Source organism: Palaemon carinicauda, chromosome 37 (genome assembly GCF_036898095.1).
Source record: "Palaemon carinicauda isolate YSFRI2023 chromosome 37, ASM3689809v2, whole genome shotgun sequence".
In the NCBI taxonomy this organism is placed as follows: domain Eukaryota; kingdom Metazoa; phylum Arthropoda; class Malacostraca; order Decapoda; family Palaemonidae; genus Palaemon; species Palaemon carinicauda.
Window position 1 is genome coordinate 67800836 of NC_090761.1, and position 15000 is coordinate 67815835.

General features: G+C 33.1%; 1 protein-coding gene across 1 annotated transcript in view; it reads left to right on the forward strand.

The window, feature by feature from the left end:
* Window positions 1-5570: 5570 nt before the first annotated feature.
* The window catches only part of LOC137629352 (probable glutamate receptor), a 9959-nt gene continuing 529 nt past the window's right edge, over window positions 5571-15000 (forward strand). Inside the window, exons 1-8 of the mRNA XM_068360606.1 lie at window positions 5571-5642; window positions 7066-7169; window positions 7511-7601; window positions 8618-8779; window positions 9162-9309; window positions 10076-10293; window positions 11774-11925; window positions 13929-14036. Coding sequence (XP_068216707.1) covers window positions 5571-5642; window positions 7066-7169; window positions 7511-7601; window positions 8618-8779; window positions 9162-9309; window positions 10076-10293; window positions 11774-11925; window positions 13929-14036 — 1055 coding nt within the window. The remainder of the gene's footprint in view (window positions 5643-7065; window positions 7170-7510; window positions 7602-8617; window positions 8780-9161; window positions 9310-10075; window positions 10294-11773; window positions 11926-13928; window positions 14037-15000) is intronic.

Sequence of the window (15000 nt, forward strand, 5' to 3'; positions counted from 1 at the left end):
TTCACCTCTACGGCATGACATCTCCAAGATAAGATCTCGTAGGGCTACAGCAAGGGTGAGAATGCTATGTCTCCAGCTACAGAAACAAGCGGTTTCAGACCTTATTGAAGGGACATAGAGCTCAAATTCCCATACAAGGGGCATTAACGTCACATGGTATTGGGAATCCCTTTCTGAATGTGCATTTGGAATGTGTAAGAGACGCCTTTTTTTTTCGGAAGTTTAGTTTTTCTTGTTGTTGCTATTTCAGTAATTATCATTATTCAAAGACAATGGAATTGTACAAACACATTATACCTTTTTTTCTAAATAACCTTAATTTCTTTTTTTTTTTTAATTGGGGGACTATCAACTTGAAATTTTGTTCAAATATGTTTGTTCACTTATTTGCTTCCATTTTTTTGACGTCTTTTCAGAGGCTTATTCTTTTGTTTTTGTTGTTGTGTCTGTTTTGGTAATTATTATCATTCAAAGACAATGGAATTGTGAAAACACTTTATACAGCTTTTTTTGTCTTGTGTAGTTGATTTGAAAGTCTTAATTTTTTTTTTTTTTCTATTTATAGACATTTTGTTCAAAATATGTTTGCTCATTTATTTTCTACCATTTTTCAAGGTTTAATGGTCGCTCAAGAATGACAGAGTAAAGGGACAGGACAATGTCCTAGGACTGACGATACATAGACAAAGAGGTCCTTATACATAGATAGGATCAGTGTCCAAGATCCCTTTCCATCCATTATGCGTACAGGGTGTCCCACAGAGTCTGGGTACATAGGAAATTTCACTATTTTATTTATTTATGTTATTTTCCCCGTCCATATCGAATGATGGATATGTCAAAAGAAGAAGGAATCGAGTTGTTACTCTTAAGAGATCGAGAAGGAGGGATGGTCCTACCGCAAAATTTCAGAAGAATTTAATCTTTGACATCCTCATCCTATTTATTTTACTTCTTCTATTAACGTGCACTTCAGTACAAAGGTTGAAAAACCCATTCATCATGTTGTTTACTTACACAAATAGGTTGTAAAACACATGAAAATGGTAATGAAGAGATCTTAAAGGATATCTTCTTCATGAATTGTTACTTGGCGGTGAGAACGAAACAATTTATTGGATTCCAGTAGAATTATATCATAGACAAAGACGGTTTTGTGGAATCGTTTGGATTTGCAATATTTTATTGCCTTTGGAAGGAAACAATTAGGAGTGAGTTCATTTGCGTTTCTAATACCGAAATTACCTTTTATTAAAATGAAAAGCATATGTATTTTTACATTTTGATGTATATATATATATACTGTATATATACATATATATATATATATATATGTATATATGTATATACATGTATATATATATTAGATTTTCCCTATATATACATACATATATATATATATATATGTATACATATATATAATTTTCACTTTATACAGTATATGTATGTGTATATAAATACATATATATATATATATATACATTCCCTATATTTACATATATATATATATATAATTTTCACTACATACAGTATATATATATATATATATAATTTTCACTACATACAGTATATATATATATATATATATGTGTGTGTGTGTGTATATATATATATATATGTATATATATATATATATATATATATAATTTTCACTTTCTTCCAAAATCTATATCAATACATTTAAAAAGTAAACAAAAATCACAAAATAATGTTCAGTAAATCATCTCTTTTCCGTAAACCCTCATTTTCACTTCTTTTAAAAAAGTCTATTGCAATACCTTTCAAAAAAGGGCCATAAAAGAACAAGAAAATAAACTAAATAAAGACTAGTTAATTCTCTTCATCTTAACCTTTAAAATGAAATCGCTTCTGTGATCTTCTATCAGACCAACTCAAGATTCCAGGACGATGATTGGTCCAAGCTGTTGCAATCACTCAAAGACCCAGGTGTTGTTTACAAATTAACTTGCCAGGTTCGTCACTATTGTTTATGCAGATCCAGCGGTGATGGCCACTTGGAAAAGCCTACAGTAGATTCTCTCTCTCTCTCTCTCTCTCTCTCTCTCTCTCTCTCTCATGATGAACTTCTTGTATATTCTCTCAGACAATAGATTCATTTCTTGTGCTGAATGTCAGTCTTAAACGTATAAGTATTAAGTAACACCTCTCTCTCTCTCTCTCTCTCTCTCTCTCTCTCTCTCGAAGAAGAAGAAGAAGAAGAAGAAGAAGAAGAAGAAGAACTTCTTCTATATGCTCTCAGACAATAGATTAATTTCTTGTGCTGAATGTCAGTCTTAAACGTATAAGCATCAAGTAACACCTCTCTCTCTCTCTCTCTCTCTCTCTCTCTCTCTCTCTCTCTCATGAAGTACTTCTTGTATATTCTCTCAGACAATAGATCCATTCCTTGTGCTGAAAGTCAGGCTTACACGTATAACACTCTCTCTCTCTCTCTCTCTCTCTCTCTCTCTCTCTCTCGTGATGAACTTCTTGTATATTCTCTCAGACAATAGATTCATTTCTTGTGCTGAATGTCAGTCTTAAACGTATAAGTATTAAGTAACACACACTCTCTCTCTCTCTCTCTCTCTCTCTCTCTCTCTCTCTCTCTCTCCTAGGATACGTAAGATATTGTCATTCAAGCATCTTCTGGAATTCTCTCTCTCTCTCTCTCTCTCTCTCTCTCTCTCTCTTCTGGATATCTGTATTCCTGCTGATTTTACAAAACACATTTCAACTACAGTTTCTATGAATGTTAAGTATTTGTGTCTTTTGCTGGTTATATCTTTATAATCTTTCACATTTGATTGATTGATTTTAAGTTATCTGGCATCCTGACATCGAAGGTCATTGACGCTGATTTCAAATTTGATTAATTTGCTTTATAAATTATGATATTTTCTGTTAATTGCGAAAAAATAATCATTAATATTTACTTCTTACGTGGATTAGATTTTTATATTACCAAATATATTTCAACTTTGACTTATAATTCCTGTTTTTATGTCCTTCAATAACCCAAGTTCTCTTTACCAGAGCAAAAATGATAGTAGACCATATTTCTGTTTTGCATTGAGATATCTTCTTCTTCTTCTTCTTCTTCTTCTTCTTCTTCTTCTTCTTCTTCTTCTTCTTCTTCTTCTTCTTCTTCTTCTTCTTCTGGAATTGATGCAAAGAGAGTAGCATCATCTGCATATGCAACAAGCTTGTTTTCTAGGCCAAACCACATGTCATGTGTATATAGTATGAAAAGTAATGGGCCAAGAACACTACCCTATGGAACACCGGATATCACATTCTTATACTCACCATGGTGCCCATCAACAACAACTCTTTGAGATATATTACTTAAAAAATCAATAATAATGCTAAGAAACGACCCACTCACTCCCAACTGTTTGAGTTTGAAAATAAGGGCCTCATGATTAACACGGTCAAAGGCAGCACTAAAATCAAGGCCAATCATAGGAACTTCCTGACCACAATCAAGGGATTTCTGTACAGCACTGGAGATTGTAAGAAGGGCATCCAATGCTCCAAGACCTTTACGAAAACCAAATTATAAACTAGGGAATAGATGATTACCTTCAACAAACCTATTAAGACGTTTTGCCAGAAGACGCTCAAAAACTTTAGATAATATGAGAGTTATGGAAATTGGGCGGTAATCAGTGGGACTTGAGCTACCACAAACACATTTACATAGAGGAGTAACATTACCAATCCTCCAATAAGTGCTAAAAGCTCCTCTTCTTGCTAACTTGAGCAAAATAATAGGTAACTTTGGAGCTAAGAAATCTGCTGTCTTTATTAAAAACAATGGAAAAATACCATTTGGGTCTACACCTCCATAAGCATCAAGGTCCATCAACAGAGCTTTAATTTTACAAGATCGAAAAGCTAAACTAGTTAGTTTAGCCTCAGGAAAACATGAATGAGGAAGTTCAAGTTTTTCATTACTCTGTTTACTGTCAAAAACATCAGCCAAAAGGGTTGCCTTTTCCTTTGGACAGTGAGAGACTGAGCCATTTGGTTTAATTAAAGGAGGAACTGTTGCATCTACACCAAAGAGTGCAGATTTAAGGGTAGACCACCATTTATGTTCCTGAGTTGTACCAGAAAGTGTTTCTTTTATGGTTAAATTGTACTCCTTTTCAGTTGAGGCATAAACTCTCTGAGCGAAAGCTCGAAGCTGAGTATAGTTATTCCAGGTCAAATCTGATCTGTTACCCTTCCAAAGATGATAAGCCTCCTGTTTCTCTAAATAAGCACGTCTACAATCATCATTGAACCACGGTTTGTCCTTCACTCGGTACCTTAGCACACGAGAAGGGATACACCTATCAATTATGTTGACTATATTCTCATTCAAAAGGACAACAGGATTTACACTACTATATAATTGACCAATTTAAGCACAAAAGATCATGCAAAATCCCATTCCAGTCTGCTTGGGATTTCATATAAATTTTACAAGAATATGATATATCAGGGACAGGCTGCTCAGTCTTCACTACTAATGAAATCAAGGCATGATCAGATGTCCCGACTGGAAAACCAACTTTACTAGTTATAACGCCAGGGGAGTCAGTGTATACTAGGTCCAAGCAATTACCAGACCTGTGAGTAGCTTCATTTATGATTTGCTCACAGCCTGATTCAGAGGCAAAGTCTAAAGCTCTTAAGCCATGGCGATCGGTAGGAGAGATAGAACTTAACCACTCCCTATGGTGAGCATTAAAATCACCAACAAATACATAAGAAGCCTTTCTATCATCTTCTTGTATCTCAGCCATAATGGTAAACGGACAATCGAAGATAGAATCATCCATGTCTGGATTCCGGTAGATCGAACACAACATATTTCAATGTTGTTTCTGATCTTAAGATATTTTATGTTCTTTATTCATTACTTTCCATATAGTTTGTTTATTTCCTTTTCTCCCTGAGTTATTTTTCCCTGTTGAGGCCGTTGGGCCTATAGCATCCTGCTCTTCCAACCAGGGTTGTGGTATAGCTAATGATAATAATAATAATAATAATAATAATAATAATAATAATAATAATAAAAGCATTCTACTTGAAACAGCGCACATACAGTAGTGATGAAGGTAATGAACCCATAAGGAAGCAGGATGCAACATAGAATCCAACACTATAAACCACCAGTCTCTGTAGACTGTGTTTAACAAAAAGAATAATAATAATAATAATAATAATAATAATAATAATAATAATAATAATAATAATGATAATAATAATATGGCTCACAACGTCTTTAAGATATAATGATAGATGCACCTCTCTGGAAAGATATGTATATTATTATTCAGAAAGATTATATCCCAAGCTTGAAATGTCAACAAAGTCAGCTGGTCTGGCGTGATAATGGTTTTTGCTTATTCATATTATTATTCGAAAAGATCTCAGCTGGAAATTTTGACGCCAAGTGGAAGACATAATTGAGTCTTTAATAAAGAGGTTGGTGTTGATGTTTGGCTTCATTTGGAATTTGGAATTCGGATATACTGGTTCTGAGACTACAGTGTCTCCTACAGGAGATTATTGTGATGAATTCATCTAAAGTGGCGCCATCTATTGAGAAATCCGGAAAACACTTTTTGAAGATAGCGGTAGAAGAGGTTAGATAGTAATTATTATTATTATTATTATTATTGTTATTATTATTATTATTATTTATATTGATATTATTATTATTATTATTATTATTATTATTATTGTTATTATCATCATTATCATTATTATTAGCTAAGCTACAACCCTAGTAGGGTAAAGCAGGATTATATAAGACTAAGGGCCCCAACAGAAAAAAATAACCCAGTGGGGAAAGGACATAAGGAAATACAGTATATAAGCTATAAAAGAAGTAATGAACAATTAAAATTAAATATTTGAAGAACAGTATCAACATTAAAATAGATCATTGGTATATAAACTAAAAAAAAGAGACTTATTTTAGCCTGTTCAACATAAAAACATTTGCTACAATTTTGAACGTGAAAACTGCTAAGTAGCAGATCCTCTTTTTTTCACAATTTTTCACAAATCAAGACAATTACAAAATTATCAATATTTCCCTTAAATTTTGTATCTACATAATATCCGTTAATTATGGCTTCATAAAATGTATTCATTATAATTTTTTCAATTTTTTTCTCTATTTTTCTAAAATCAAGACATTTAGAAATTATAAATCTCCTCTTTGTGATTACATAATATCTCAAAATAATGGCTGTACAAAATGTATTCATTATTTTTTTTCACAATTTTTTTCTCTATTTTTTTCTAAATCAAGACATTTAGAAATTATAAATTTCTTCTTTGTGATTACATAATATCTCATAATAATGGCTACACAAAATATATTCCTTATCTTCCTTCAATTTTTTTTCACAATTTTTCACAAATCAAGACATTTAGAATTTATAAATCCCATTCTTCTAGATTTATAACCACTTACTATCTATTAATTAATGATTACATAAAATGTATTTATAATTTTTTCAATGTTTTTTTTTCACGATTTTTCGTAAATCAAGTCATTTAGAATTTATAAATCCCATTTTTAATATCTATTAACTATGGTTACATAAAGTTATTCATTATCTTCTTTTCAATTTTTTTTCACAATTTTTCACAAATCAAGACAATCACAAATGATAAATCTCTCCTGTAAGCTTTACTATTACATAATTATGGCTGAATAAAATGTATTCATTGCCTTCTTTTCAAATTTTTTTTTTCACGATTTTTCACAAATCGAGACATTTACAAATGATAAATCTCTCATGTAAGCTTTACTATTACATAATTATGGCTACATAAAATATATTCATTATCTTCTTTTCAATTTTTTTTTCACGATTTTTCACAAATCGAGACATTTACAAATGATAATCTCTCCTGTAAGCTTTTTCCCGATTTTTCACAAATCAAGACATTTAGAATTTATAAATCTCTCCTATAAGCTTTTTGATTACATAATATTTCATGATTATGGCTACATATGTATTCACTATCTTCTTTTCAATTTGACCATTACAGTGGGGTACATGGGTGCGCTTGCACCGAGACGAAGACGGAAAGTTGTACTTATCAGGACCAATGAAATACTTTCTGGACATACTTTCGGATAAGCTGAAGTTTGAGTAAGTATTTTTTTTTCTACTTATTTTAGAAAATAGTGATTCTTTAATGATCTCTCTCTCTCTCTCTCTCTCTCTCTCTCTCTCTCTCTCTCTCTCTCTCTCTCTCTCTTTCTCTCTCTCTCTCTCTCTCTCTCTCTCTCTCTCTCTCTATTGAAGTACTTCTTGTATATTCTCTCAGGTAATACATTACTGTTTTTTGCCGAAAATCAGGCTTATAGGTATATGTATTAGATAAACAGACCCCCTTTTCTCTCTCTCTCTCTCTCTCTCTCTCTCTCTCTCTCTCTCTCTCTCTCTCTCTCAGATGAGACAAAAATATATACTCCTCTCTCTCCTTCCAGTTACGACCTTTCGCAACCCGAAGATCACGTCTGGGGTATGTCCTTGCCGAACGGAAGTTGGACTGGAATGTTGGGTATGTTGCAGAGAGAGGTGAGAAGAATGCCTTATAATTATATTCTTTATTATACATCTTTGGCTTTAAGCCTCTCTTTTGATTATATCTCACAGTAATTTTTTATATTTATTTATGTAGTTATAGACTAATACACACATACACAAAGCCACCCAACACCTAAAAACATAATTGACACCTCACACGTCTCTAACTGTCGACCTAACCGAGCCAGGACTCCTCGCTGCTGGGAGGAAGGACGCTGGTGAATGGTACAACACATGAACATACGCTACCGGGGTCTAAGCGATGTCAGGCGGGGCAGCCGATCGGGACTACGGTCTACCCCAAAGCCAAAGCAAAGACCTTCAGATAGAAGGCAACAGTGCTTACCCCATACAAAATTGGAAAAAAGAACACGTTCATAGAAGATTTAACGTCGAAAGTATATTCATGTCTCGAAACTTCCTTACCTCTTTGGTACTGATTTGCACATGACATTCAAATACTGCATAGTAGATCAATACAGCATTTTGAATATATATTTACTTATCTTACTCGATGTTAACTTTTATCAACAATTGTGAAACTAATAAGATATTTTTCCTCTCCATGGTTCAACAACCAGACTATTTGAAACTTTTAAATTTTCTTAACTTTTTCCTCCAAAATATTTGTAATCAATTAATTTTCTAATTTTTACTCTCCTGACTATAAAACACTATTTTAAACATATTAATTTTCTTCGTTTATCCTTCCAGACTATTTAAAACCACTTCATTCCCTTCATTTTTCCTTTCAGACTATTTAAAACCTCTTCCTTTTCCCTCCAGACTATTTGAAACCACATGATTTTAATTTTTTCCTTCCAGACTATTTAAAACTCTTCATTTTATTCATTTTTCCCTCCAGACTATTTGAAACCTCTTCATCTTCTTAATTTTTCCTTTCAGACTATTCAAAACCTGTTCATATTCTTCATTTTCCCCTCCAAACTATATAAAACCTATTCATCTTCTTCACATAATTCATCTTCTACCTTATTACACCCCAGGAGGCTGAACTAGCTCTCGGGCCCTTTGGAGTGTCGGCCGCAAGGGCCAAGGTGTGCGACTTCTCTACCTCCCTCATGACGGAGGCTGCAGGCATCCTTACGGTGAGGCCGACGCTGCAGAGGGGTGATGTCATGGGGTTCCTAAAACCCTTCTCCCTAGGGGTAAGTTGAAGGATAGAAATTAATCCTTTGAGGGAATTGTGTGATCTTTCGCAGGGCGTGTACATTTTGGCTATTTTGGTATAAGTAGAGGTACTGCGATTGTTGTCTTTAGTTTGTTTATATGTTTATATGTGTATACCCTTTCTAATGTACATATATTCATATATCCATAAGTAAATATATTTATATCTATATATATATATATATATATATATATATATATATATATATATATATATATATATTCATATAAATATATATATGTATATATATATATATATATATATATATATATATATATATATATATATATATATATATATATATGTATATATATACATATTCACAGGCAATGAATAATCCCTGTCGATCATTGCTACAGGTCTGGATTCTCATCCTGGCCAGCTTGCTAAGTGTCTTTGGCACCTTCGCCTTCGTCATGAACTCCGAAGGGAAGATCTTCGGGCGAAAGCACAAGAATCCAGTGGCTACTTCCGCTCTGTGGGCCATGAAAGCCTTTACTCAGGAAAGTGAGGGTTTTAAATTGATTTTTTTTTTTTTTTTATAAATTGCCTTTTGAATTGAAGTTTTTTTTTGTAAATTGCCTTTTAAATTGAAGTTTTTTTTTTTGTAAATTGCCTTTTGAATTGAAGTTTTTTTTTGTAAATTGCCTTTTAAATTGAAGTTTTTTTTTTTTTTTTGTAAATTGCCTTTTCAATAGAAGTTTTTTTTTGGGGGGGAGGGTAAATATTCTCCCCTTGATATTAACAGTAGATAGTAGTAAATCATTTGATAGTTTTTTTTTTTATTTTTACTTTTAGATGAAATTTATTGGGGTTTTATTTTTTTATGAATACCTTTTTTATACGTTTTACACGCATGTGCACAAACATACAACACAACGCACATATATATACAGACATAGTAAAAGACACATACACATACACATGCACACACATGCGCACACACACATATATACATATATACAAAATTGTATATATATATGTAAGTATATATGTGTATATATAATGAATATATATATGTATTCATTTATACATACATATATATATATATATACATATATATATATATATATATGTATATATATACATATATATATATATATATATACATATATATATATATATATATATATATATATATATATATATATATATATATATATACGTGTGTACATGTAGGTTAAACACATTCAACATCACCATTTATTCCTATTAACAAAAGTTACCACTAATATCAATAAAACTGCATCTCTTCCCCTCCATTCCCCTCTAGGCACAGACTGGTTACCGACGACAGACGGCAGCAGAGTGGTCATAGTCACGTGGCTCTTGGCATCGCTAGTGTTCATGTCATGTTACAGTGGGATTCTGACCGCTAAGCTCACAGTGCCGAAGGTCGATATTCCCATCGACTCTATGCTGGATCTCGTGACGAAGAACAGAATTCCCTGGCGTCTGGAGGTGGGATCATTCCAGCTGCAGTACTTCAGAGTAGGTTGATAGTTTATTTCTTCTTTATTGATGATTTAATTGGGTATATGAATATACATTAACATGCGTATATGTAGTCTTGAGCTATGAAAGGTTAAGATTAGCATATCAATTACATAGCTAACCATACAAATAAGATTTCTTTAGTAGTATGTTCTGGTCTAGGAGGCCCAGTCCAGATGGAAAGCTCTGGGCAATCTGGGTGTGTTTTTAGATTATGCTGACAGATCATTTCCTTCTCATTCATGGAGTAATTAGATACACAAATATACATTCACACGTGATCTCAGACCATGAGATGTTAAAATTATTAAATCAGTTCTATAGCTAAGCATACAACTAGGATTTATTTAGTAGTACGTTCTGGAGACTTTGGTCTAGTAGCCCCGTCCAGAGTAAAAGCTCTGGGAAAAGTTTTTTTTTTTTTTAGATCATAATGACAGATTATTGATTTCTCATATAGTACACAAATATACATTCAAATGTGTTCTCAGGCCGTTAGATGCTAAAATTTTTATATTAGTTCTATATCTAAGCATTCAAATAGGATATATTTACTAGTTCAAAACGGAGAAACAACCTGAAGAGCTGAAATTGAAGAAAATATACACTCACATATACACACATGTGATCTCAGGCCAGTAGATGTTAAAATCATCATATCAGTTCTATATCTAAGCATTCAAATAGGATTTATTTACTAGTTCAAAACGGAGAAACAACCTGAAGAGCTGAAATTGAAGAAAATATACACTCACATATACATACATGTGATCTCAGGCCAGTAGATGTTAAAATCATCATATCAGTTCTATATCTAAGCATTCAAATAGGATTTATTTACTAGTTCAAAACGGAGAAACAACCTGAAGAGCTGAAATTGAAGAAAATATACACTCATATATACACACATGTGATCTCAGGCCAGTAGATGTTAAAATCATCATATCAGTTCTATATCTAAGCATTCAAATAGGATTTATTTACTAGTTCAAAACGGAGAAACAACCTGAAGAGCTGAAATTGAAGAAAATATACACTCACATATACACACATGTGATCTCAGGCCAGTAGATGTTAAAATCATCATATCAGTTCTATATCTAAGCATTCAAATAGGATTTATTTACTAGTTCAAAACGGAGAAACAACCTGAAGAGCTGAAATTGAAGAAAATATACACTCATATATACACACATGTGATCTCAGGCCAGTAGATGTTAAAATCATCATATCAGTTCTATATCTAAGCATTCAAATAGGAGGTACTCGGAATTAATATTTTCTATTAATAAAGAAATAGAAAAGGAAGTACTCCAACTTCATATTTTCTCCTAATGAACAAAAGTAAAGAGGAGGTGCTCAAAATTAATAAAAAGGAAGTACTCTAACTTTATATATCCCCTAATGAACAAAAGTAAAGAGGAGGTACTCAAAATTAATGATATTTATTTTTCTCCTAATTTAAAAAATAAAAAAGGAAGCCCCAGGTGGCGTTCAGAAACGAATCTACGAAGGCTATGATGGCTACGTGCCGGATTGTTGGGCCGCGCGGGAGGCGATCGCGCGGGGAGAATACGCGGTGATCTGCGATCACACCTCCATGAAGACCGCCATGTCTTGGGACTTCAGGTGAGCCTTGCGGGTGTTGTAAGCGACGCCACATAATAGATACAGTCACTATAGTTAAACACAGACGTCCCTGGTAACCTTGCTTATAGGCAACCCCCCTGCCTGGCGATCGCCGGACTGGGGTTTGAGTCGCACTCAATTTCGATTGTTTCTTATAGTGTCTGCAACCTCACTATCCTTGTGAGCTAAAGGTTATTTTGGGGAGCCTATGGGTCTACCTGCTAAGTCAAAAGCAGCCATTGCCTGGCCATCACTGGTCCTAGCTTGGGTGGAGAGGGGGCTTGGGCACTGATCATATGTATATATGGTCTGTCTCAAGACTCTACTGCATTGTCCTGCTAGGGCATTGTCACTGCCTCTTGCCTTTGCCATTCATGAGTGGCCTTTGAACAACGTTACTTCGCGTTGAGTAACCAAAATGATAGTGTAGGAAGATATGTTATAGGCTAAACACAAAAACTCGCTGCGCAGTGGGTATGTTGCTGGGTACACTTCCTCAGAGTGACGTGTACCAGGAATTGCTGTTCCCAACTGTACCTATTTTCTGTTAGCTCTTGTTATAGCTAAACCATTTTAGCATTTGAATTACTCTATTGGTTATTTGAAGACTAAATTTATACCATAGATTGTTAAATTACCTCCAAAGTCTTCCTTTGTAACATGCAATTGATATAGAATTTAGATTGTGTCATTTCGAGGACTCAATGAAATTTTATGGCCATTTTAAAAAGCAGCTGTCATTTTCACATACTAGATGGGGACTTTCTTTCTTTGACGTGGTCTATTGGAAACGTCCCTGCCTGGCGATCGCCGGACTGGGTTTCGAGTCCTGTTCAAATTTAATTGTTTCTTGTAGTGTCTGCAACCTTACCATCCTTGTGAGCTAAGGATGGGTTATTTGGAGGAGCCTGTAGGTCTACCTGCTGAGTCATAAGCAGCCATTGCCTGGCCATCCCTGTCCTAGCTTGTTTGGAGAGGGGGCTTGGGCGCTGATCATATGTATATATGGTCAGTCTCAAGACTTTAGGGCATTGTCCAGCTTGCTAGGGCAATGTTACTGTTCCTTGCCTCTGCCATTCATGAGCTACAAGTAAAACCTTTTAAAGACCCGTTGAAGGCAGTGATAAGCGATGATGACCCAAAACTGGAAGGCGGCAAGTATAAATGGTGGAGTTCATTCATTGTGTAGAAAAATATTAAGAAAATATTTTTATTATTACCATCAAATTAAATGAACAATTGAAGATACAGTTGAATAAATTATTATAACCTTAGAATACTATTTACATAACGTGGTACTGAATAAGAAATATTTTATTCTATTCCAAAAAAATTTCATATTGATTTGATTAAAATTTTGAGATGAACTGTTTGCGAGTCAAAATTATTTTGAAATATAAAAAATTCAAAGCACGTTCTTCTTCGTTTCCATTGCAACTTATTTTACCCAGATATGTAATTAAATTTCTCCCTAATATTCATCCATATATCTTCAACTATTGTATCACCATTCTCCCTAATTTTCTTTCATTTATCCTCATCTATTCTACCCCCTTCCCTCCTAGTAATTATCTTCCATTTTCCCTCAGCTATTCTATCACTTTCCTTCCTAATTATCTTCTATCTTTCCTCAACTATTCTACCACCTTCGTTCCTAACTTTCTTCCATCTATCCTTATCTATTCTACCACCTTCCTTCCTAATTATCTTCTATCTTTCCCCAACTATTCTATCACCTTCCTTCCTAATTTCCTTCCATCTATCCTCAACTATTCTACCACCTTCCTTCCTAATTATCTCCTATCTTTCCTCAACTATTCTACCACCTTCCTTCCTAATTATCTTCTATCTTTCCTCATGTATTCTACCCCCTTCCTTCTTAATTATCTTCCATTTTTCCTCAGCTATTCTACTACCTTCCTTCCTAATTTCCTTCCATCTATCCTCAACTATTCTACCACCTTCCTTCCTAATTTTCATGTCTTCATCTATCCTTTTCACAGCACGACAGGAGCTTGTCATCTATACAAATCTAAAGAAGTAATCAATAGCTTCAGTGTAGCATCTGCCTTCAAACGTGGATCCAAGTACAGGGAGAAGAGTGATTACTGGTAATTACATCTTACTTTATTATTATTATTATTATTATTATTATTATTAGTAGTAGTAGTAGTAGTAGTAGTAGTAGTAGTAGTAGTAGTAGTAGTAGTATCATTATTATTATTATTATTATTATTATTATTAGTATTATTATCATCATCATCATTATTATTATTATTATTGTTGTTATTATTATTATTATTATTATTATCATTATTATTATTATTATTATTATTATTATTATTATTAATACTTGCCAAGTTACAAACCTTGTTGGAAACGCAAGATTCTGTAAGCTCAAGGGCTCCAACAGGGTAAAATAGCCCAGTGAGGAAAGGAAGTAAGGAAATAAATAAATTATATGAAAAATAATTAACAATTAATCAAATATTTTAAAAACATTAACAATATTAAAAACAGATATTTGTATATATAAACTATAAAAAGACATGTCAGCTTGTTCAACATAACATTTGCTCCAACTTTGAACTTTTGAAGTTCTACTGATTCAACTACCCGATCAGGAAGATCATTCCACAACTTGGTCACAGCTGGAATAAAACTTCTAGAATAATGTGTAGTATTGAGCCTCGTGATAGAGAATGCCTTTAAAGGTATCTTAGTGGGGACATAAGAAAAAAAAAGATTGATTGATTTTGGGATTTTTGTCATCTTTATAAAAGGGAAAAATTTTCTGACATAAGTTTCTCTTCATAATTTATATATGACAGACCTATTTTAACGTCGTTACTGATAGATATCATAATTTTTATTCATTACTTCTCATATATAGTCTATTTATTTATTTATTTCCTTCCCTCATTAAGATATTTTCCCTGTTGGGGCCCTTAGGCTTGCAGCGTTCTGCTTTTCCAACTAGGGTTGTAGCTTAGCTGATAATAATAATAATAATAATAATAATAATAATAATAATAATAATAATAATAATAATAATAATAATAATAGCATTCTTCT